The sequence below is a fragment of the Leptodactylus fuscus genome, chromosome 3 (genome assembly GCF_031893055.1).
Source record: "Leptodactylus fuscus isolate aLepFus1 chromosome 3, aLepFus1.hap2, whole genome shotgun sequence".
NCBI classification, from domain to species: Eukaryota; Metazoa; Chordata; class Amphibia; order Anura; family Leptodactylidae; genus Leptodactylus; species Leptodactylus fuscus.
The window spans coordinates 81,780,392-81,806,331 of record NC_134267.1 but is presented as its reverse complement, the minus strand read 5'-3'; the positions used below and the strand labels follow the sequence as shown (position 1 = coordinate 81,806,331).

Genomic DNA, 25,940 nt, shown 5'->3' with positions numbered 1-25,940 from the left:
GGTTAAATAACCACAACTTGCATGCATTGTTTATTGCAACAGCTTATTACTCACTTCTTCCCCCTGCTAAATTAGACAGTTGGAGGTTGGTTGCAATGTCACTACTGCAACCAACCTCCAACTGTCACTGTAGCTCCTTTTAGTTCCTTGTAGCCCTGCTAGCATGATCCTACCCCCTGAAGTTATTCAATGGATTTTATTACATGGGTTGATCCGTGCACAGCACCAAGCCAGAGAAGGGAGAACACCGCCACTGTATGTGTCTCCATCAATGTAGAACCATACACAAAGAGAACTAAGGAGCACAAATCATTGACACAAATCTAATTCATTTCTTCATAGGATATAATTCTGTAAGGGCCAGTTCAAATGGCTGTGTGACTGCTGCATAACTCTTGACTGACCAAAGCTTACCGTAGCTGAACCTAAACTTGCAGCATCATATACATCTACATACATATAGATCTATAATGCTGCAAGTTCCAGACCAACCATGTGTACTGTCTTCTATTCAAATGTCCATTTGAACAGGGAACAGTAGACTCACAATTGGGCTGGAGCTTCCAGAATCAATGTTCACTATAATGCAGCAAGTTTGGTTCATGTAAGCTGTGGAGAGCTCTGGAAATTTGGACATCTTGTGATCATATTACTTGGACTATGTATGGTCTTCTGAATTAACCCTAACATATTTAAATCACAAACTGACATTTTGGCATGTTCTCTCACCTAATATAAAAAACAAAGATAAAAAGAAACATCAAACATGCCTGATGAAGGGATCTCTGTGCTCCAAAAATGTGCAAATTTCATACATACTACATAATAGAATCAATAGTGCTTTTTTATTACTTTAAGAATCATGGCAGTTTACAAAAGGATTTAAAAAAAATACAGCAACCAGTGCCAAACTCTACAGAAATCATTAAACAAACCAGTTAAGACTTGAGCCAGGAAGATTATTACGTTTTAACAGGACCCAAACTCCTCTATCCACTTTTCATATTTTTCAATGTCTGAGGCAGACACAGATTTGGACACTTTTTTCAAAGCCATCTCAAAGTCTTCCATTGTAGTGGGCATGTGCATGTCATCTCTTGAAAGATTTCGAATCTCTTCTGGAGTTAAACCCTCAATACGTCTTCTCATTGCCATCAAAGAAGCATCTCTGTGGAGATATGGGCATTCATATGGTAAACTATACTTTAGAAAGTTTTTATTCTATTCTTTATTTCAAGCAAATGGATGCTTCTTAAATATATGTATTACTACAAGGGTTCAATAGACCAGTAGGCAAGTTTGTAGTGAATTTGTCCACTAAAATAGCTTCATTCTAATACCTGCATACTTACTCAACAAATTAACTTTGCAAGACATACCTGCATACATTGGTGATATCTGCACCAGAATAACCATCCATGTTTTCTGCTATGGTGTCAATGTCAACATCATCAGCCAACTCCAACTCTTTAAGGTTTATTCTTAAGAGTTCTCCTCTGCCTTTAGCTGGGAAGGAAACAAACATTTTATACTAAAGTGTTACAGGTACACAACCATGCTAGAAAAGAATACAAAAAACAAACAAACAAAACAACACAATGAGAACACATTAAAAATAGTCAGAATGTGATGCATCTATATTACAGACTTAACAAAGGGGGGGGGGATTTATTAAAGAGGACCTTTCACCATATCTGGGCACAGGCAGTGTTATATACTGCCAGAAAGCTGACAGTGCGCTGAATTCAGCGCACTGTCGGCTTTCCCGATCCGTGCCCGGTGTAAAGCGCTATCGGTCCCGGTACCGTAGCGCTTTACAGTCAGAAGGGCGTTTCTGACCATTAGCCAGAGACGTCCTTCTGCCTCGCGGCGCCAATCGCGCTGTGCTGTGGAGCGGGGAGGAACGCCCCCTCCCTCTCCTGATAATGCTCGTCTATGGACAAGCTGTGTGAGCAGAGGGAGGGGGCGTTCCTCCCGGCTCCACAGCACAGCGCGATTGGCGCCGCGAGGCAGAAGGACGTCTCTGGCTAATGGTCAGAAACGCCCTTCTGACCATAGAAGAGCTACGGTACCGAGCCGTAAGCTCTTCACACCGGGCACAGATCGGGAAAGCCGACAGTGCGCTGAATTCAGCGCACTGTCAGCTTTCTGGCAGTATATAGAACTGCCTGTGCCCGGATATGGTGAAAGGTCCTCTTTAAGACTGGTGTTTAGTACGCTGGTCTACATAATTCCTGCCCATACTACACCCCTTTTCAGGAAAAAAGTAGGGGTGAAATAAACATTTTATTTATTTATTTTACTGTTTTTAACTTTATAAACAAACAGACAGTATCACAAGACAGCTGTTACCTATGTAAGCTCCAGGTTGCAGAAATATAAAACCACAATATTTATAATGCCAGTGCTTATCTGGCAGCTCCGATAGAAGTGACAGCCAAACTCCTGTGCATGATCACATGAGCACAGATGTGTTATAACTATAGAATACATAGCTACATAAAGATATGGAAATAACCTAAGACACCACATTATTATTTAACAGCAATATGCGGGGAAAAAAACACATTGATGACCAATAGTACAGAAGCAAGAACTGTCTACATACCAGATGGTAAAGGAATATAAATACGCTTTTCCAAGCGTCGTCTTAAAGCTTCATCGATATCCCATGGAAAATTGGTGGCAGCAAGAACCATTACCATTTTAGAAGGATCATCATTTTCAGAAGCACCCCCCACACCTAGAAAGGGAGGATGAATTATCTTCTTGTTTTGCTACAACAGAACTAAACATAACCTTTTCAGGCATTTATGTGAAATTTCTAATAGTGAATAATATTTCATATTTAGTTCTTTAACCAAATATTCTTCCCTTATTAAAGCCATTATACTATACGTAATTCAAGAGCACCTTTTCATGTCTTCATCAATGTGTGGGTTTATATATCACTAGAATGAAGAGTGCCCTGAATTAAAGGGGTTGTCCCATGAAAAGCATCCTATCTATACTGCTAGTTTATGTGGATTTAAGACTTTTCCCTAAATACGTTGCTTTATCAAAACTGCTTTGTTTGGCCGCTATCTTAATTTATTCACTTCATTGTTGACACTGCGTTTCCATGGCCATTGGGCTGATCTGCTCATTTCCCAAGTGAGTAGCTGCCTGCTCTCAGGGGGGGAGGGAGGGGCTGACAAGCAACGGAGCTCCTCAGATAGGGGAGGGGGAAGAGGTAGCTCTGGGATTACTGTGCTATCTTCAGCTTTTCCACTTATCAGCCGGTTTAATTGAATTTGGCTCATAAGGGCTGAAATAAGGAGTCCGTTACCTCTGTATGTAATGCAAGCTGACTCAAATCCAGCAGTTTCCACATCAGCTTCATACTGTGGTAATGCATTTATAACCAATCCTTCATTACTGACTGCAAACATAGCAGAGCAAGTGAAACCCTGCCCACCAACGTGCCGAGAAATCCAGGAAGTGAAGAGAGCACAGAGCCTGGAGGCTGCAGAACAAGAGTTATGAGAATACCCCTTTTAAGCACACAGTCGGCTTTCCCAGCATGCAACCTGGCGTTGGCGATATCTGTGCCATTAATTTCTGCACAGATATCTCCCCACTGTCAGAAGGGCGGGCCTTACAGCCTAGCATCACTCTCCGTGACAGTACTCTTCCATAGACTTGTACTGAGGGGGAAGGAATGTACCCTCTGATAGCAGAAGACTAAGTTAGAGTACAGTTCCTCACACCCAAGCAATGACGTTAAGCTGTTAGGCCACCCTTCTGACATTGGGGTGATCTTGGTCTTGAAATTAGCAGCACCGATATTTCCAGCACCAGGACAGCTGTTCAGCGTACTGTCTGCTTTCTAGCGGTATATAATACTGCACATAGATGAGAACATAATAAAGGCCTCTTTATATATATATATATATATATATATATATATATATATATATATATATTATGTTTTATGTAGTTTTGGTTTTTTTTTTAATGGCGTCATTCAGTGCTGCATGTAATGCATTAAAAATATATATATTTGTGATGTAGAGAAAAACAGCTATTATATGCCATTCATTGGGATTTCATTTGTAGTCACCATGTGGTATAAATAATATCTCAACTTCATAAATGTCATGAGCGGATGAGCGGAATAACAGCATCGCTTCTGCCGCTGCTGGCTTCATGCAGGGCAGAAGCATAGCGATGTTGCTGGCATCTGTGCCAGCGTCTGTGCATCTGTGCCGGCGTCTACACTCCCCGACATCCACCTCTCTATTACAGCGGATGCCGGGTCTGTATTCACATATGCAAAGCCAAGCGGCGAGATGTCGCTGGCCCTGCATGCACGCTCATAGATAGTGAGACCAGTCTAGCCTTCACAATGCGAATACAGACCCGGCACCCGCTGTAATAGAGAGAGGCAGATGTCGGGTCTGTATTTGCATTGTGAAGGCTAGACTGGTCTATGAGTGCGCACGCAGGGCCAGGGGCATCTCGCCGCTTGGCTTTGCATATGTGTCCCCCCCACCAATGACGCAACAAAGACGGAAGACAGAAGATTTTGCAACAATGAAGACTGGTGAGTATGCGACATGGGACAACCCCTTTAAGGAAAAATGCAAAGAAAATATATCACTTTAGACCAGGGGTGGGCAATTAATTTTCCCATGGGGCCATATAAGAAATTGAAACTATGCTAGAGGGCCGTGCCACGACAAATTTATCTCCACCCACTTCTACGTTGACTCCACCCATTCCCAATCATCTTTCCATGTGCCCCCACACAGTACAATCCTCCTACAGTCACCCGTACATTATATGCCCCCACATTGTAATGTTCCTTTCCAACTGCCCCACAGTATTAAGCCCCTCTCCTGGTGCCCCAGTATAAACTGGTGGAAACTAGAGGGGACATGAAACTGGAGCAGCTGGAGGGGGACATTAAACAGTGGGGGTAGTTGGAGGGCGGCAATAAATTGACAGCTGGAGCGGGACATGAAACTGGGGGCAACTACAGGGGAACATTAAAATCAGGAAGCTGGAAGCAGACATTAAACTGTAGGGGTAGCTGGAGGGTGACATTACTGGGGGCAACTAGAGGCAGACAGGTCCCCCTACAGCTTCCTCCACGGTTTAATGTCCCCCCCAGTCTAAGTGCCCTCTTCATCTACCCCCAGTTTCATGTCCCCCCCCTCCATTTCTCCCTCAGTTTCATATCCCCCTTTATTTTCCCCATTTCATGTCCCCCCCCCCTCCATCTCTCCCCCAGTTTCATGTCCCCCCCTCCATCTGCCATCTCTGCCCTAGTATAATATTCCCCTTCCATCTCTGCCCCCAGGTTACTGAGACACACCCACAGACACATATATAGACAGGCACACATACAGACAGGCACACATACAGACAGGCACACATACAGACAGGCACACATACAGACAGGCACACATACAGACAGGCACACATACAGACAGGCACACATACAGACAGGCACACATACAGACAGGCACACATACAGACAGGCACACATACAGACAGGCACACATACAGACAGGCACACATACAGACAGGCACACATACAGACAGGCACACATACAGACAGGCACACATACAGACAGGCACACATACAGACAGGCACACATACAGACAGGCACACATACAGACAGGCACACATACAGACAGGCACACATACAGACAGGCACACATACAGACAGGCACACATACAGACAGGCACACATACAGACAGGCACACATACAGACAGGCACACATACAGACAGGCACACATACAGACAGGCACACATACAGACAGGCACACATACAGACAGGCACACATACAGACAGGCACACATACAGACAGGCACACATACAGACAGGCACACATACAGACAGGCACACATACAGACAGGCACACATACAGACAGGCACACATACAGACACGCACACATACAGACACACACACACACATACTCTCTCTCTCCCCCCTGCAGCTCACCTTACATCTCTCAGTACTTTATGACACGCTCCACATCTCCATCTTCGGCCGGCACTAAGACACGCCCCCCCCCTAGACACGCCTCCCTAGTCAAAGCTGTGCAGGCCGGACTGAATCAGTCAGAGGGCCGGATATGGCCCGGGGGCCAGACTTTGCCCAGGTCTGCTTCAGACAATGGTATTTTATTTGTTACCATTGCAAACCCTTTTTTCCCAATTTCTGACAAATACCTCACATATTCTAAACATTGGAAAAAGTGATAGTTACCATCCATCTGAACAAGAAGCTCTGCTTTTACTCTCCGGCTAGCTTCATGCTCTTCGGAGGTCCCTCGCCGACTGCATATTGAGTCAATTTCATCAATAAATATGGTTGTTGGGGCATAGAAACGTGCCTAAGAAAAAAAGATTTTTGGTTTTTTGGGGGTTTTATTTAAAAAAAATAAAAATAAAAAAAAAATAAATAAAAAAACAAAATTTAAGTGTAACTAAATTCACTGAATGTTACTGTGTATGATTTATGGGAGTAGGGCGCTGTGTAAAGTGTAGAGAAAATGGTGTCATATGAAAATAGAAATTCTGTTCATACGAGTCTAATGCTGCAATGCTAGATCAATTATTTCAAGAGTCCAGATTAGAATATTTATATACAACACTATGGTATATCTAATTTATCCACTTCAGTACCGGGCCAATTTGTGGTCCAGGACCAGACACAGTTTAGTTTTTTTTTTTCTGTATGTGCAGCTTTGAGGGCTGTAACATTTTTATCATATGTGTTATTTAACTAATTTCCACATCTTTTTTCGGTGTCACACAGGGCTTTATTTTTATTTTGTTTTTATCTTTGCATGCGTTTTAATTTTCTTTATATCCGGGAAGATATGAACAAAATAGGAGGGTAATCATGCTGTTTTTCACTTTTCTCTCTCTTTAAAAAAATTTAATAACACAAAGTGCTACTAAAAAAAAAAAAAAATTTATATAAAATATTTTTTCCTCTCCGATAAAGTAATTTTTATTTTGTATGGTGTCGTCGGGGGTGGAGCTATAACCTGTAATAATGGCATTTTATTGGCATTTTATTATTTTATTTTTTATTATTTTAATTTCCTTTTTTTTTTTTTCCTTTTTTTTTTTTTTTAACTTTTCTATTAATTATTTTATTATTATTTTTTTTTTTACATTGTGTCCCCATAAGATCATAATAGACCTTTGGGGACATGTGATCACTGTTTCTTTTGTGTTGGAGGCTGATTTCCCCTGCAACTGGGCGGAATACAGCCTCTTGCATGGTAGTATATACATCTTATAGAGCCAATCTGGATCCTGTAGGACCCAGCAGCTCTTGTTTGACACTGACACCGGCAGATGAAGTGACTACCGGGTCAGAGGGCGGCCGCATCATGGCTGTGCCCATAGCTGTATATACAGCACTCATTGAGCAAGGTATACCTTCCCTGCCTTCTCTCTGGGAGCTCCAGCTGAAGTTTCAGCCGGCTCCACGAAATCATGCAGCTCCTGAGTTCTGCTTGGACGTACCGGTACGTCCTTGTAGAACAAGGCAGCCACCCTCCGGACGTAAAAACCCAATGGGTGAACCGGAAGTTGTTAAAAATTCAGACTCATAGAATCTTCCTCTTTCATATGACACCAAAAGAAAAATTTATAAATTTCATAATGTCCAAGATATAACTTAAGTGATCCTCCCCTAACCACATTTTCTCTAAATATTGCACTGCCTCCTACTCCCGTACACCTTACATAGTAACATTCAGTGAGGGGCAAGAACAGCTCTCAATACAGAAGCAGGGAAAAAGTGCAAAAATGCAGGATCTCGTGGACAAGATCCAAAATGTATTAATAAAGTATTTATTAAAAGTATTGTGTTGAATTCCGCACACTGTCGGCTTTCTAACAGTATATAAAACCGCACATTGATAAGGGCAAGATGAAATGTCTTCTTTAATTTTCCCTTTGAAATATAAATCTGTGCAGTATTTTCTATTCGAACAATCACTAGAATTTACAAGTAGGCTCTGTGCAACAATAAAACTACTAGTGTTTGACTATAACTATGTACATTACTCCTGATACTGGGCAATTCTGCCAGTAATATACAACAATATATTTTTGCAATCTACTCTCAGAGTCACAGCATATCATTGAATACTATGTCTGTACATTGTCATCACACATTGGGTGGAGCAGTAAAATAGAAGATTACCATCTCAAACAAAAGGCGAACAAGCTTCTCAGATTCTCCTCTATATTTGGATGTAAGCGTAGAAGATGAAATGTTGAAAAATGTAGTCTTGCATTCTGTTGCTACAGCTTTGGCTAGAAGAGTCTTTCCTGTTCCTGGTGGTCCAACCATTAGAACACCCTTTAGAGAACAAAAAAATAAATTATATACCGTATATATTTGAGTATAAGCAGACCCGAATATAAGCAGACACCCCTAATTTGACCACAAAAAACTGGGAAAACCTATTAACAAAGTTTGTGTGTGTGTGTCTAAGGGTGTGGGTTCCAGCTTGTGTCTATTAGCTCTTATCCCAATGCCCGAGAATAGCCCAATCTGAGTTTAGCAATGTCACTCCCCTCCCTAGCTACTAGCTGTATGCAATTGTGAGTACATGGTGGTGTGTTTGTCAGAGAACTGAATCTCTGTATACTAAGTGGTTACTTAGTGGCAATCTATACATCATCAACACGCAGCTACAGTGGAATATTGGGTTGTAGTGACTATGATTGGGTGGGATGCGAATAGAACACCTAACTACTAAGAGTGTTTTCCCCTTTTACCTACATAGGGGGAACCCTCTTTTGGTGTCTAAAATAGCACAGCGGCCACATGACCACACACTACATGAGGAACGTTTAAATTGTGTTATATTATTACATGGATACTTTTAACTATCACTATTAAAAGTTATATTTTAGTGTGCATCAAATTCCCCAAAAACCTTTTTTTTTTTTTTTGTTATTTGATCAAGTGCACACATACTTCCTTGAATTTGTTAAGTAGTTTGTTCTTTTTTTTCCCCCACCATTTTATGGAAGATTCTATACATTACTACTGCAGCTGGTCATAGACCAGCTCTACTCCTCCTGCTCTATAACATGCTTGCAGATTTAACTGTATTATAACAGTGATAGGTTCACTTTAAGCACACCATGTCCATCTTATATGAAAAGGCTAATGACTGCATGATAATATGTAATCTGAATTGTCCCTATTTATTCTTTACCTTCCACGGTCGCCTTATTCCCTTAAAAAATTCTGGCATCCACATTGGCAAAACCACAGCCTCCTTCAACAATTTCTTGGCCTCTTCCAAGTCTGCAATGTCATCCCTATGTGGAAAATGTTGATGTTGAATATAGATAAGGATATGCATATTCACAGAGTATGGATCTGTTAAACTCACCATCGAACATTAGGGTTCTGTGAAATGATATCCCTTTCCAAAGCTTCTACTAGATCTTTATCATATCCAGTACCATCAAATCTCTTGGGCTCATTCTCCGATTCATCAGCAGATGACTTGTTCTACAAGAGGATTAAACAATGGCAATGCAGGTAAATGATGCATTAAAAACGTATTCTAGCAACAAAGCCCTGTAAAAGTATAAAAGAGGGGAACCCACCACCTTTATTTTTTCACAGATAAAATCACTGCATTTTCAGACAAGACATTTGACTACAAAATGTTCCTGAGGTTTAGGCAAGAAAAAAAAAAAAATATTTCTAATTATTTTAGCCTTCCTTGGGCCTAATGGAGTAGAGTCATTGAAGGGAATTAGATGATAAAATGGAGCGCACGCCTAAATTCAAGTGTATATCCCGTATACTCTGCCATGCTATGAAGGCGCACTGGAGGTAGCTGACTGACCCCATTAAAAAGAGAACTGCACAATAAGTTCAATGTTCTTATTAGCTTAGAGAAAGCTGTAATGCCACCATGTTCAAAAGAGTATGGGGTCCATGACTAGGTTCTTCTAGTTTGCCATCTAGGATTCTTCTGGGGCTATAGTCAGTATAGGCTGTGATCATCTTCATAACTTAATCTGGTCTTTTTTGGCATGTGCTTCTACCAGCTATTTTTAGATGCCCATGGATGTTATGTCACGTCAGTTTGTGTAGATTTTTGTTGATGTCTAATTAATGAATACTCTCCGGTACCCCAACTGTCTATACTGTCCCCCATGCTACCAGACTTTGTGCGCCAGTTCTAGCATTACTTTTTCATTACACTGGATCCAGTCTGAGTCCCTGGCGGAAATGTATGGATTTAGTGCAAACTGTCTTCACCTTCAGTTCTTTATTTTAGGTTTCCATTGCCTTTCCTTTTTATTTTCTTGTTGTATTCTTTAAGAATCTTTGTTTGGTATGAAAATGGTTTTGGGGTTATAAAAATGATCAGATTTAAAAAAAACAAAAACAAAAAAAACAACAATGTGTATGACCAGTATTCCAGTCTTTCTAGCCTGTGTCTTTACTACCTGCTCTTGAAAGATGGTCGATTGGGAGTTGTATCGGGCACTTTAGTGGTTAGGTTAGTGGTTACAGTTACTTCTTTCAAAAAGGTTTGTAAATGCAGTGTATGACTAGGTGCTTGATTTAATAACCTGTAGCAATGAAACTGAATAAAAACACAGGGATTCAATGATCAAAAGATCTGCCCCAATACTTTTGCTCACCTAGAGTACCAACCTCCTGGCCAACAGGGTATGCCTTTGTCAGTACTGACCAAACTTTGTCAAAAAGTGTAGAGTCACAACACATTTAGCAAGTGGAATACATTCATTACAAGTCTGTTTTTCACTTGTGCATGAAGTATAGCACACAGTGGTCAATTCTCTTATACATTTATAGAAGATATATTAGAGAAATGCTGCACACAATCCTTAGAAAATAGTAATATAGTTAGGTTATTGGAAAGCAGGAATTTACTAAAAACACAGATATATCAAAAGAGGGTACAGGTCACTAAAACTAGACACAGTGTAAACAACGACATATTAACATTTAGTGCCTACCTTTTCTTTTACTTTATGCAGTGGATCTTTCTTCTCTCGTGCTCTGGAAGGCTTTACTTTCTGGTTATTGACATTTCTTGAAGATGGGGGATTTACATTCTTTCCAGCTACACTTATGCGGTTGTTATGCACTCGATTGTCACTGAATTGGGCAGATTGACGTTTCCTGAGTCCAGGTGAGGGCCTTAAAAGAAAAAAAAAATTAACACAAATGAAATAAATATATGAATGTACACAAATTCCCAAAATAAATTATTGTTCACAATTAGATGCATGTCCATTAAATTTCCACATAACATTCTGTGGAAAATGCACTTTGGACACAATGTCACTATACTAAGTATGATTATGATTAACCTAATTTGTTATTACTAATAACGTAACAGGGGTTGTCTAGTTTCAGCAAAAAATAAATAAAAAAGGTTTTCTAGATCTCTGCTTACAGTCATTCATGGTCATGTGATGGACACACTTTACAAGAGAGATGACTGATTACTGTGCTGCGATTGTAACAAGCTGTTCACCTGTGTGTCTATCACATGACTATGGACTGAAAGTAGGGCTGGGCAACTAAAAAAAAAACAAAAAAAAAAACACCAAAATCAAATTTCAAACTTCAACAAGGATAAAACTTCAAACTTCAACCAGGATAGCCAACGTGATTTGGTTCACATCAATTATTTTGGTTCAGTTATAAAACTGCCATTTTACTCTGAAATCTATTGAGACCCCAGAGTATAATGAGCACAGACCCAGGGAAGGTGATCATTTTTTTTTTTTTTTTTATTAAAGGGATTCTACCATTAAAAACCTTTTTTCTGTGGATAAGTTGGAATAGCCTTTCGAAAGGCTATTCGTCTCTTACCTTTAGATGGGATCTCCGCCGCGCCGCTCCTTAGAAATACTGGTTTTTACTGTTATGTAAATTAGTTCTCTGGCAGCGATGGGGGCGGGCCCCAGTGCTGATAATGCGATGGGGGCGTCCCCACTGCTGCTCGAGAACAGGACCCTGCGCCGCCTCTATCTTCTGCTGGATCCTCCCCTTCTTTCTTCGGCGCCGTCACCTCTGTCGGCTTTGACACTAGTAGAGCCGACTGCGCATGCGCGGCCATAGTTCCAAGGCCGCAATTGCGCGCATGCGCTGTCGGCTCTACTGCGCAGGCGTCGGAGGAGACGCCGAAGAAAGAGGGGGACGATCCAGCAGAAGATAGAGGCGGCACAGGGTCCAGTTCTCGAGCAGCAGTGGGGACGCCCTCATCGCATTTTCAGTGCTGGAGCCCGCCCCCAACACTGCCAGAGGAATGGCGCGGCGGAGATCCCATATAAAGGTAAGAGACGAATAGCCTTTCGAAAGGCTATTCCGACGTGTTATCCACAGAAAAAAAAGGTTTTTAATGGTAGAATCCCTTTAAAGACAACAGTGTTACTCTCTTTTGTGCTTTGGTGGGACTCCCTCTTCTCTTATGGTCTATTCACTGACTTCAGGGAACCTGAGTGGTCACATCAGCTACACATTTCGTGATTCTTGTATCTATGCGACAACCTAAACACAGGCCTCAGTGGTCTCAGACATCACTCAGAAGACCGGAATAGAAGAGGACATCAAATGGGAGCCCAATAGAGGTGAGTAACACTGTTGTTTTTTTGGTTTTTTTTAGTAATTTATTCTCTTATTTTACTTTATGTTTGAGCAACTCCCATGGGCCTCCGTTCATTATACTCTGGGGTCTGAAGGGACCCCAGAGTATAATAGCATGACCTAAATTGTCGTCTTTAATCGTAATACAGGGTAAAATGCCAGATCAACTGTGGTTTTGAATTAGATCAGGATTGCGAAGCCCTAACTAAAAGTAAACTATAAGTCCAAATAAGGAGAGATCTAGAATTGATATAGAAAATACATTGGAAACTTGTAGAACTTTTGATTATACAAACAGTAAATATTAAATCTGTCCGCCTGTTACTGCCTCTGGAAGGTTATATATATGAACAATCTCAATTTCATCAGGTGGGTGGGTTTTTCTCAAAGAAAAACAAAAGGTTACCACTCGGAAAATAACTAAATTTACATACAACCCCTTTCAAAGGCTGTATCTTTTGAATAAATGGACCGATTTAGAAATATTAAATAAAAAAGCATTTTGTGTAAATTATTTTTTCTCTTTAAATTTCAAATATTTCAGGTGTAGTCTGCCACTGAAGAATTTCACTGGGTTAGTCATATTTTATTTATGAAAACAAATAACGGAAATATGTCTGCAGTACAATCAGCTCACCGGCGTTCTACTGGCACTGGCAGGGACCACACCTCTCCATCCTGAGCTGGAAAATCATGTTGTGCTGCTTTTACAGGAGAGCTGTCCAGTTTAAAACTTTCCAGTGTAGACATAATATCCTTCACATGTTTAGCTTCAACACTGATCTCGTGCCAAACCTGCCAATCATAAATTTGGGATTACCAAATAGGTAATGTTTTCTCATATCTTACCTGTACCCTGTACACAATTCTATAATACAAACCACGTGCCTCCTAGCAACTGTGGGCATAGGCAGCATGGCCATTATTATGATGGTCCACTTGGGGACCCGAAAAATAGAAAGCTAACCAGCTTAAAAATAGATTACCTGCAGAACCCACGAACCCCATAGACTATAAAGGGATTCCACCTGAAAAATGCATGAGAAAAGTCCATGGATTTCAAGAAGTTACAAATATTTGGTCTATCAATGTGCTCAGCAAATTCTGCTGTATAACATTATGCTGGTTGACTGGTTATATCATTTTCAGGGTTACCAGTTCACTTCAAGAATCACAACAGAACCACGTGCAGTTTTGTTGCAGAACTTAATGCAGTTACAGTTAAAACTTGTAAAATGGGAGATTCTGATGACAGCTCATGCACAAACTCACACAAGTTTTCAAACTTATGGGCAATTTTTGATTTGACTCAATTTAACTATTTTCATGAAACAATAAAAAAAAAAGTTCCATGTGCACTAGAAGAATGAATCAGAGAAGCTTTTTTTGAATTTGCTGTACATGCTAAATTAACTTAAAACATGGGAATGTGGTTGTCAATGTTTCATGGACGTTGTGGGTGCTATTGTTATAGGGGTAATATGGCTGCCAAAGCACAACTTAGCCAGCAAAAAATAAGGATTGTGTGACTGTGTTAGCAGAAAGGTAAGGCTAGGTTATTGGATGAAGGAACTAAACAAAATATACTATGACACTTGTAATAATCTTCAGCACACTGTGGTACTGTGAGGTTGGATGTTTGCCAGTCTATCCTCCTCCCTTATGCATTATTGATACTGTTCTGCCATAATTTCAGGCGTAACTGTCCCTTAGCAAACACATAACTGAGAAAAGCCCAAGTGACAATAATATAGGAGACTCAGGAACAGTGGACTGCAAATGCATGCAGGCAAGCAGGTAACACATATGGGAAAAAATAAAAAAACAAAACAATCTATGAGCACAGTCAGTAAGGCCACATCTGTCTGTCAGTAATCATACAAGCAGCAAGTAGTAGATAAAAGTACATAGAAGACTTATCAACTTTTCTTACATTGTCAGCTGTGAGATTTAGAAAATGTTCAGTACTTTTCACAGAGTAACCGTTTTCCGATATGTGAGACTGAAGAGAATTAACCCCTCCCATCTACATTCACTGTGTGAAGGGAAAAAAAGAAAACCCTCCCCCTTCACTCACGGTGATTCAGTCTTGCTTATCTAACTTACCTATGGATGTACGTTGGCTAACAACAAATGTTTTCAGGCAGAAAGTCCTGCCCTGTATCTCAACAACTTGGAAGACTTCACCGCACAGACAAGCAGACAAATGGATTTTCCATCAGTTTGCAGCATTTTTATTTATTTATTTTTGTTTTTAAACACCCAAAACAGGGCCCAGGGGAGGAGACAAAGAGCTATACTCACCTCATAATGTTATCCAGGGGCCGGAAGAGATCAGAATAAGACATCGGGGGAATGTCAGATGCCCAGCAAGGGTGAGGCAAGGAGAATATAAGCATTTGTTATTTTCACTCTCCTGGGCCGCTACTGGTTTGAGAAGACCCCAAAATATAATAGCACTTTTGGTTCATGCTCGAAATGAACCAGGAAGTGGGCAAACCTCATAAATTTTCATATAAAATTAATCTTGTGTGGTTTACCCCCGCACCAGTATGGAAAACAGAATTGTGAGGAGCCCCAAAAGTGAATTAATGGAATTACATTTGTTTCATCATCCAGGCCTAAGTTCAGTCATCATTTATGACAGTTTTCATTTCTGAGCAACAGAACCACTAAGGTCTGAGCTGGCAAAGTAGAGGCAATTTGCACCATGGCAGTGGGAATTTTCACTGGTCGGGAGATGTAATCACATGTACCTAACTAGATGTGCGTAGTACGGTAATGAACTCACGTGGGTGGAATGACAACAGCTCACAGCTAAATGACAAAGCAATAAAACAACTTAATTCTGCCATCGGTCTAGGATTGTTCATGTATATAATTAAAGCCATGGTTATTATAGCATTCTCAAAGCTTTGAGGGACAACAAATGTACTAAAGCAAGTGTGCTCAATACTACCGTTACTGTTCTTGACATTAAGAAATTGAGTTATTCCTCTTAAGAAGACATATAAACTTGGATTACATCACTATAGTTCCAAATTCCTATACAATAATAACACATCTTCAAAGTTCAGAGTCCCCTAACCCCCCTAACAAAGCCCTCCATGACGAGCCCCAGCCTCCCTTACTTATTGTATATAGCAGGAGCTCTCTGGTATATGACAGCCAGGAACCTTCTAAAGCAGCGGTTCTCAACCTTTCTAATGCCGTGACCCCACAATACAGTTCCTCATGTTGCGGTGACCCCAAACCAAAAAATAATTGCACTGCAACTAAACGCAGTCACCTATTTTAGGATGGGTAGCACTGAAGACACTGGCATCAATGCTGGTCAATTCACCAACTCATCTGATTGTACAGAACTCCACAGCGCCAACAGGTGGTTATGGAGCTATTCTTAAAAGGAAGACATGAATGAGAAATTCTCCCCGATAGTTACATACTGAGACAGCGCCCAGATCAGCCAGAACCCAGGAATCCCCTCCGGCCCGCCGTTCAGTAGAAATATCGTTTTTTTTACCGGTATGCAAATGAGTTCTTTTGCAGCACTGGGGGTGTCCCCAATACTGCCAGAGAACTCTCTCCAGCGACGCCTCCATCTTCAACAGCAACCGCCTCTGCTGAGTCTTCTGCCGGCTGGGGTCACACTCCGGCGCCTGCTCAGTCGGCTCTGCCATCGGGACGCAGGCCTGTTCTCCAGAGAACTACAGGAGCGTACTGCGCATGCGTGCGTAGTGGCCTCTAAAAAAATGGCCGCCGGAGTGTGACCCCAGCCAGAAGAAGAAGCAGTTGCTGTTGAAAATGGAGGCTTCGCTGGAGAGAGTTCTCTGGCAGAATTGGGGACACCCCTAGTGCTGTCTGAGCGCTGGGGCCCACCTCCAGTGCTGCAAAAGAACTCATTTGCATACCACTAAAAACCGGTATCTACCGAACAGCGGGCCGGAGGCAACTGATAAAGGTAGGAGACGAATAGCCTTTCTTAAGGCTATTCCGACGTGTCAGCTAGAAAAAAAAAGTGTTTAAATGATAGGATCCCTTTAAATTCTATGGGGCCATCTGCTGGATATGAATAATATAGCAGCTATCACACATACGTGGAATCCTGTTGTATGAATGAGCCATTGGAAGATGTGGGCAAGGACAAAACACACTAGATGTTTTTTTTTGGTACTATATTTTTTTATGGGATTCTGGAATATACTTTTAGAATGACAAAATTCATGCATCGTTAGGTTATCCTTTAGACCAGTGATACTCAACTGGCGGCCCATGAACTGAACCCTTAACTTCCACCTAGTATCCTTAAGCCCTGATCCCTTGCACCAATGGCAGAGGGATCGGTAATCATCCCTGCTACCTTCACATGTTAGTGCCCTTGTGCAAGCAGCAGAGATGACTGCTGCTACTTGATAGCAGAAACCAGGTCAATGGTGAACATACCTTTACTAAAATTAGTGGAGTACCCCTGCTTTAGACCATGATTAGATGTGCATCAGGGGCTCCATAAAAAGTCTCCATGGCATATTAGGTCAAAACACATTAAATAGTGTAGAATACTGCGCTATTTCATTTGGAAAAACACCACAAACCATAACAAAAATCTGATAGTCCTCAAAATAATCATGTGCTGTTTATGTCAGTCATATGAATGATCCAAACCCAGGTTATGTTCCTATACTTGAACAGAAAATAGAAAGGCCCTATTATTGAGGCCTTATTTGACTGTATTAATGGGATTCACCATTAGCACTCAAACAAAACTGGATTCCCATAAAAAATAAAGTGATAAAATCACCACAAAACCCATGCTACTAAATGGATTAAGAACTGAAAAAAGTATACCGTAATAGACGTGCTACAAAGCATGCATGTCCACAATATCAGGTTTTACACTCTTACCTACATCTTCAACGGGGCTGTGTTGGAAGATTTTATAAAAAAAATAATGATAATAAATCAGCGGCTCTCAATTTTTTCAATAACTTTTGACTACATCATTTTTTTAAATCTGTACTCATAAACAAAACCTGAAAGCAAGAAATGTTATATAAACATAATATAATGAGTAATCATAAAGACTAAGGAATAATATCATAAAAACTTACCTGCTGCCATTTCTGCTGTAGGAAGGCATCTTTCACATATAAGTATTTATTCATCTGATCCAATACACCTTGATAGTAAACCATGGCAGAGTCATAGTTACCCAGAAGTGCATACTCACGAGCTAGTTTCACATTTTCACTTATCATCAGCAGACTCATCTTGACTGCAAAACGTTAAATAAAAAATAAATAAAAAAATTTAATGTATATTTAAACTACTTCCATATGTGTATACAGCAAAATGTGACTTCGCAATCTCTTAAAAATATCACAACAAAATCATTTAGAACAAACTTTTGGGCCCAGCCTTAGGGAGTGTTAACTCTACCGTCGGTGTCCGACAGCTAGTGTCCGATGCTAATTTTTGTGCGGACATTAGCATTGGACACTATCTGTGTCCATTACATTTTGCATTGATTTAAATGGACATTGGGTGCGTTCTTTTACTGTCCGTGGGTGTCCTTAACTGTCCGTTCACAAAGATGTCCAATTTTTCAAGCGGACAGCAAAAACCTACATGTAGGGTTTTTCTATCCGCTTGAAACATTGGACATCTTTGTGAACGGACAGTTAAGGACACCCACGGACAGTAAAAGAACGCACCCGATGTCCATCTAAATCAATGCAAAATGTAACGGACACATCTAGTGTCCGATGCTAATGTCCGCGCAAAACTTTGCGCGGACATTAACATCGGACACTAGCTGTCGGACACCTTAAAGGGAGCCGGTCACCAGAAACCAGTCCCACAGATAAGTTATAGCCACCTAAATGAAACAGTGTTTACCCCTTGTCAATAGCTGACTTGTCAAAATATTCCTGTTTTTGTCAATATGCAATTGAGCTTTTTGGAGCGACAAGGGCATTGCCATTGCTCCTTAGGGTGCATTCACACGGAGTAAAATGGAGTGTAATTTGGAGCGTTTACGGAGCGTATAAGGAGTGTTTACGTAAACGCTCCGTAAACGCTCCAAATTACACTCCATTTTACTCCATGTGAATGCACCCTTAAGAGGTAAGCAGCAACATCCTTGTTGCTCAAAAGAGCTCATTTGCATATTGACAAAAACAGTGTCAATTAGGCAACAGAGGCGCAGGGGGAAACCACTTCCTGATTCAGGTGGCTCTAACCTACCTGCAGGGCTAGGTTGATACGCTACACTCTAGTGAAAGACTGCCTTTAACCTAGAGAAAACATTGCACAATAACTTGGAAGGTGCCAGGTCTCAGTACATGTAGCAAAACAATTTGTTCACAAAACCTTTAGGGTAAGTTCACACAGAGATTTTTGCTCAGGATTTTGAGGCCGCCTCAAAATCCTGAACAAAAAGACGGCTCCCATTGAAATCAATGGGAGCCACTCAGGAGTTGCGAGTGCTCACTCTTCAGGCCGAGTCGCCTCACAATTCGGCCTGAAGACACTCCTTCTTCCGGACTAGGCCCATTCATTGGGCCTAATCCGGAGCGGAGTGCGCGGCTGGATGTCGGTACAGTGCACCGGCTTTCAGTCGTGGATACCCGGTTTTTGGTCCGGAACCTGAGACAGCCTCCGCCTCAGGTTCCAGACCAAAAAAAACACGTCTGAACTTACCCTTAAAACCTATATAACATAATATTTAAGTAACACTATTTCTGGGCATTATAGGACTTAAAAACACATAATGGAATGATTTCTCTCTCGTGTGTTTTCTATCCAACTCCTGGTTTTGGCCAACAACTAGTGGTTCACACGCTCACCAAAATAATGAACATTGCCGGGGCAGTTTCCTACTGTACTTATTACTCAGTGGCCCCTCCTCTTTTTAGATAGACTTCTAAGGGCACATGTAAGCAGGTGCTTCTTTAAGCTGTGGTCTGTCCCCAAGGCAGATTTACCGGTAGCCGAGATTTCACAGTGATGGCGGTTTATGAGTGAGGATGGTAGATCAAGTGAACAAAGCCACCTTTTCTGACATTGATAAATGAAATAAGTGTTAACACCGTGAATTTTTACATTTAAAAAATATATAAATATAAATATATATATATATATATATATATATATATATATATATATATATAGTAAGCCGATGGCCGGTCAAGCAACGGAGGGGGCGTACAGACTATTAAGGTGGGTGAGATGAGAAAACTCCAGAAAGAACGTTTCTCAGCAGATAACTATTGTCTGCTGAGGGTTATTTCAGAGTTCCAGTTACTGGGCTGGATTTTTAGGAATTGCAGGTTGGTTGGTAATGGGACCTGTCATTCCACCCCCCTCCAGTCCACACTTTGGGGATGTTCCGTCAGTGACTCAGCTGCAGAGAGTCTGCTCATCAAGGAGGCTTAAGAAGCCAGCTCCAGCAACAGACTGGGGGCAGAGCTTGGCTAGAGAGCCAAACAGAGAGGTCGTTTTATGGAGCTGTGTCCTGAATTATTCAGCTGGATTTTGATTTCTGTTATTCTAGGTGAGGTAACCTATTCTATGTTCAGTTAGAGCCTAGCCGGGCAGGTATTTATTTTTGTATGGTTTCCTTTTGTTGCTGCACTACCTTTTTTGAGTGAAAATAAAACTCTACTTTTATATTGCACTAAAGAAACTGGACTTGTGTGTCTATGCCACCCCACCTAGCAACCTCAGACCCTGATATATATATATATATATATATATATATATATATATATATATATATATATATATATATTAAGACTGTGTATGACATATACAGCAGATGCACTAATGTGCCAGCCCTTATCACAAACTTGTTGAGTAACAACTTGTAAACAGCCAGCAACAATATCTAAATATTATATTATAAAACATAATGACTTAACAGGAACAAATACATGATACGTTGCATAGCCACCCAACCAGCCATACAGGTACATGTGCAATGTATGTGCGCTAGTAGTCATACATTGCTATCAGCACATTCATTACACTTGCACATGTTCTGAAATGTAAGGATAGTGATCATGTAACAATTCACTTGTGTACCGGGAACAAATTGTGCCAACTCAATGGAAACAAAACACAAAAATATGCATAATAGCATCAAATAAAAATGTCCCCTCCATAACAAGATCATAAGCTGATTGTTATTCACCGAAAAGAAGCAGAATGAATGACAGAAAAGATCTGGGGGTTGCCGACCCCTGCAATAAAGTATAATGGGGTCTGACGGTTTTCCATCCATAGAGGGTGAAAAATGCACACAGCGCTTTGCTCTCTACATTTTTCAAGCGGAAAGGGGGAACTGAATCCCCAAATGGAGTTCCAGTGATGGTGTGAACCCTGTCTCACATGAATTTCTCTTAAGTTTCATTCAGATAACTCTACAGGTATTATGCCTGAATCAACCATGAAATCCAAAGCAAGATGGAACAGAATGCTTCTTTTATCAGTGTCTTGAAAAACAGAAAAGTTCAGCACTGCTGTTCACCGAAAACAATGGAATTAGAAATTAATTTTTAGTCAGTAAAATCATCTGCAAATTCTTCCGTGTAAGTGTCCTTAAGGGTACAAGTCACACACCTAAACTTTCCAAGGGGACGTTTCTGGTATTATTTTAGCCTGGAAAGCTTTGATGAAATCTGTCTAAACAATGACAATTACACCACTGGAGGCATAGAAACATAACTGCAAGAGAGGGCATCAGCACAAGGGTGTCCCAGTATGTGAACTGTAAGTACTACAGCTGGCGAGACTACCTGAAATCTATAGAGATGGAGCGCCTGTAGGGGGTCACCTAACTGCACATCCTCCCAACATATACAGTAATGTGCAAAAGTTTATTTTTTTTATCAACTAAAAAAAAAAAAAAAAGAAGTGACTGAAATCTAAATCACATAAATATTTGGAGTGACCACCCTTTGCAGGAAGTAATGATATGGCCCCCACAGAGCCCAGATCTCAACATCATCTAATCTGTCTGGGATTGCATAAAGAGATAGAAGGATTTGAGCAAGCCTACATCCTTAGAAGATCTGTGGTTAGTTCTCCAATATACACACAGTAGCCAAAAGTCAGGTGAAGGCGTATCTCAGTGCCGTGCCGGTTGTGTCAGATATGACTCTTAAACAGTGTGATGCGATGCAGCCTATGGCATTGGTGTTGCTAGGATATCTGAGCAGTCTGATGCAGATAGGTGTTTTGTAAACATGGGTTTCTGAGGTCAACAGTGTATTGGTTGGTCCTGCAATATCGCAGATACAACACAAGTGTTCAATGAACAGACGTCACATCACCTACACAGAGTCGTACAGGGTCTCGACAGTCTACTGTGGGTCAAATTGCCGCCGATTTGAATGTGGGGCGCCAGAACCCCATTTCCACCAGGAGTGTACACCGAGAATTGCACCGCATAGGCTTCAACAGTCGACTCCCAACCTGTGATCCTTTGCTGACACCGCAACACAGAGTTCGAAGACTGGCATGGGCACGCGACCATCGTCATTGGACCATGGAACAGTAGCGGCATGTGGCATGGTCTGATAAATCACGATTCCAGTTGTACAGAGCAAATAAGCATGTGAGAGTGTGGCATATGTCCCATGGATCCTGCATGCCACCAGAAACGTGTCCAGGGGGAAGGTGGCTCTGTCATGGTCTGAGCTGTGTTCACATGGTTGCAATTGGGACCTATTGTGCGGGTGCAGGGATCAATGATCGGTGCTCGATACATGCAACTTATGGCAGACCATCTGCACCCCTTTCTGGTGTTGGAGTTCCCTGATGGGATGCTGTGTACCAACAGGACAATGCAACATGTCTTCGCTAGTCGGTGGCACGGGACTGAATGAACACACCCGTGACCTTACGACCCTCGATTGGCCTGCCAGCTCACCTGACCTCAACCCCATAAAGCAATTATGGGATGCTGTGGATACCAGTGTCCACTCCATGAACGCAACGCCAACTACACAGAACCAATAGTGGGATGCAGTGCAGACTGTGTGGATCAATATCTCTCCAGAACTCTTCCAGCACCTCGTGGAGTTCATGCCTCCTCGTCTTGCTACAGTTATCAAGGCTCGTGGAGGGGTGACCCGCTATTAACGGTGCATCTGGTACCTTCCATGACTTTTGGCCACTCAGTGTATTTGGAACAACCTCTCTGACAAGTTCCTACAACCATTGAATGAATTGTATCTAGAGGAACTGATGCTGGTTTGAAGGCAAAGGGTGGTCACACCAAATACTGATTTGATTTTAATTACTTATTACCTTAAGTATTCCTAAACTTTTAACACTTCTATTTTTGAAGGAATTCTAACTTTGTAGCAATTTTTTCACATCTTCCTAAAACTTTTCTACAGTACTGTATCGCTGAAATCAGCTGTGTAATAAGATGTGAACTTTGTCCATGCCACAATTTGCTTCTCTGCAAAAAAAAATAAAAAAATTCTATTACAAATTATTTTTATCTTCTGGTTGTATTCATCTATATAAAGGAGATGATGGCATGCTCATAATACATACTTACTGTGATTATGGCAATATCAATGCATTAACATCCCTCCCAGTAAACATGCATGAACAGGATCAGGGAGGTATCTGCACAGGATGTTTACGAGAAGGTGCTCACCTTCTCGTAAAGCTTTCCACAATAGGATGATGAAAAGAATTGCCTTCATAGCTATATTCCTTTATTTACATTCCAAAACCAAGCCAATTACCATTCCAGCTTAAACATATTTAATGAAAGGTTGTTCCAAAACCAAAGTTGGAGAATACATCATATAAAATGTGATTGTACAATACTTTAAAGATGACCTTTTACCACCTCCACCATCCCCGGTTGTTAATATTTCTTAATAGCTGCTGCACTTATTCTGGCACATTTGGAATTTCTCTCTAGCTCCCACCATTCCTGAGCAACCAATGCTGTTAGTTTTGATGTCTGATATGCTATATAGTCTCTGTACTGTCAGGAGGGCAGTGTCAGACAGGAGCAGATGAGGACAGTGATTCTGACCTCTGACACTGGCTGTCTCTGATTGGAGGTCTGAATTATGTCCCCTGCCTGACGCTGCCCTTCTGACATAACAGAGCAGTCTATCACTGCCCCTGAATACTTTACACTGGCCCATAGCACACTGCCTGTAGTTGCTGTTAGCAGAATAAAAACAATACCTTTCCTCACAGGACACTACACTGTCAGGAATGCCCTTTTGACAGTGGGGAGAGATCGGTGCCGAAATGAACGGCCACAATATCTCCAGCTCCAGTGCACATAACAGGAAAACGGACAGTCGGCTTTCTAGCGGCATATAAAACTGCATATGCATAAGAACATGAAAAGTCATCTTGCACCAGTGGGGGAACGGAATAAGACTGGCTTAAGAAACGCCAATTTTAATAAATTCTCTTCCATGTGTTACATAACATTTCTGCTATATCCCAATCTCACTATAAAAAGGATAACACTGTACTTTCCTGTGCATTTATGATAGAGAGAAAGCTTTATTCTTTATATAATATATTTTATACAAAATAAATAAAAAAATCCTAAATTATTCAAAATTTGCAGTATACGTCAATAAGGGGACAGCACAAAACCCCCATGTGTAGAAAGATGCACTTAAAACTTAGTAAGGTATTAAATCATAGTAAAACTTCAACAAGGGAAATTGGGTTTTATAAATCTGCAATAAAATGAAACATCCAAGGTACCCATATACATAGTGTACGTATGAAGTTATTATACTGTACTTCTTGCCATCACTTACATAATAGTGCTGGTGGTTACTTTATTATAGATAATATACCGTAGTATTGGATGTGTTCAGTGACAGCCAATGTAACCCCAGAGAGGTGATATTAGAGGGGGCGTAATGATTGTTTATATGGCCATATATACTGTGCCCAAATTCTCAGGCTGCTGTAAAATGTTCTTAATATGGGGGCTTAGGGGTGACCTCATGGCAGCGAATATAACAGAAGAAAACATCATTTGTTATATTTCTCTGTAATACTGTGAGACTAGGAGCTATTCCCATATATATAAATGGCAGCTATTCCCATAGACATAAATGGCAGCTATTCCCATAGACATAAATGGCAGCTAGGACTGACCCTGACAAGGCAGATTATTAGTAGGGGCGCTACCTTAACCCCCATATTCGTCCACACAGCAAGGGTGGAAACAAAAGCAACCCCATCACCTCTATGTAGGAGCTGTGCCACTGAACAATGCCAGGGCTATATGCAGTGCCACAACATCCCATATAGGAAGCTGGGAATAAGCAGACCAGATGGCAGAGTAATGTGTCTCACAGCGACCACACTATCCCACCGAAACACTTGAGCACATCACCTGTGAGACCTCCGTCACCTTCCTCTCAGGCGGCTCTTCACGTACTTGGCCGGGAAATAGCTCTGAAAGTTGTCTGAACTACAAAGTTCCCTGCTGGTTCCTCATCTCCATATCTCCGCCTCCTCCTGCTGCTCACACGTTCAAACTGAGCCGCACACGTCACTTCCGCCCTCCCAGCCGTCCTACGGGCGTCTGCAATACGTCTGCCATGTAGATTCCCAGAGAGCTGACCCCTGTCTGTCAGCGCTGCCATGGTTGTTTTAAAACACGCACTCCATGTCCGTTTAATAATGATAGTTATGTGAGGGATAATAATTTATATGAGTAATAAATTATTATTAATAACATAAATAGTAAAATAAACTCAGCTGCATTGGCCGGGAATCGAACCCGGGCCTCCCGCGTGGCAGGCGAGAATTCTACCACTGAACCACCAATGCTTGCTTGGAGAGTGCTGTTGTCTTATTCCTATAACAGAAAATGTATAATCAGCCCCATTAAATGTTTCTATTTATACTGCATTTCTTTTGCCTTTAGTGCAGCCATTCTTTGTTTTTTGCTCCCCGCCTTCAAAAACCAATAACTTTTTTATGTTTCCATTCACAGAGCTGTATGTGGATTCTTTTGCACTGTACTTCATAAAGGCACAATTTAATATTCTGTGCAATGGACTAGGAAACTGCAAAAATATAATTCAGAATGGGGGAGGAATTAGATAGATAAACTGTATTTGCACCATTTTCTAATTTCCAATTTTTTTAACGCTGTTCACTGTGCAGCCAAAGTTACTTATATTCAGTGGGTTATTACGATTAAGCCCCATCGTTACGGTCAGCCCTGCATAAGCTGGGTTCACA

The 25,940-nt window shown here is 41.2% G+C and overlaps 1 protein-coding gene and 1 non-coding gene across 3 annotated transcripts; both read right to left on the bottom strand.

Moving 5' to 3' along the window:
- Positions 1-843: 843 nt before the first annotated feature.
- Positions 844-25,207, bottom strand: KATNA1 (katanin catalytic subunit A1). Of its 2 annotated transcripts, none has more exons than XM_075267857.1 (11): positions 25,084-25,207; positions 17,789-17,952; positions 13,318-13,475; positions 11,042-11,225; positions 9,430-9,551; positions 9,250-9,355; positions 8,223-8,381; positions 6,264-6,390; positions 2,609-2,743; positions 1,380-1,506; positions 844-1,168 (listed from the first exon to the last, which is right to left on the bottom strand). In XM_075267857.1, exons 2-11 carry the CDS (start codon positions 17,945-17,947, stop codon positions 970-972), a joined length of 1,476 nt encoding a protein of 491 aa, XP_075123958.1. In that variant the 5' UTR covers positions 17,948-17,952; positions 25,084-25,207; the 3' UTR covers positions 844-969. The 2 variants fall into 2 exon arrangements, with proteins under 2 accessions (XP_075123958.1, XP_075123959.1); XM_075267858.1 differs by lacking the exon at positions 25,084-25,207 and adding an exon at positions 19,526-19,550.
- Positions 25,208-25,452: 245 nt separating this feature from the next.
- TRNAG-GCC (transfer RNA glycine (anticodon GCC)) lies at positions 25,453-25,523 on the bottom strand. Its single transcript has one exon. It is a non-coding gene; the product is annotated as a tRNA-Gly (tRNA).
- Positions 25,524-25,940: the final 417 nt, after the last annotated feature.

Coding starts and splice junctions, on each gene's coding strand:
- KATNA1 (XM_075267857.1), bottom strand. CDS start 17,947: ATGAGTCTGCTGATGATAAGTGAAAATGTGAAACTAGCTCGTGAGTAT. Junction 6,391..8,222: donor TTCGCCTTTTGTTTGAGATG/GTAATCTTCTAT, acceptor TTTTTTTCTTAG/GCACGTTTCTATGCCCCAAC. Junction 1,169..1,379: donor GATATCACCAATGTATGCAG/GTATGTCTTGCA, acceptor ATATCTCCACAG/AGATGCTTCTTTGATGGCAA.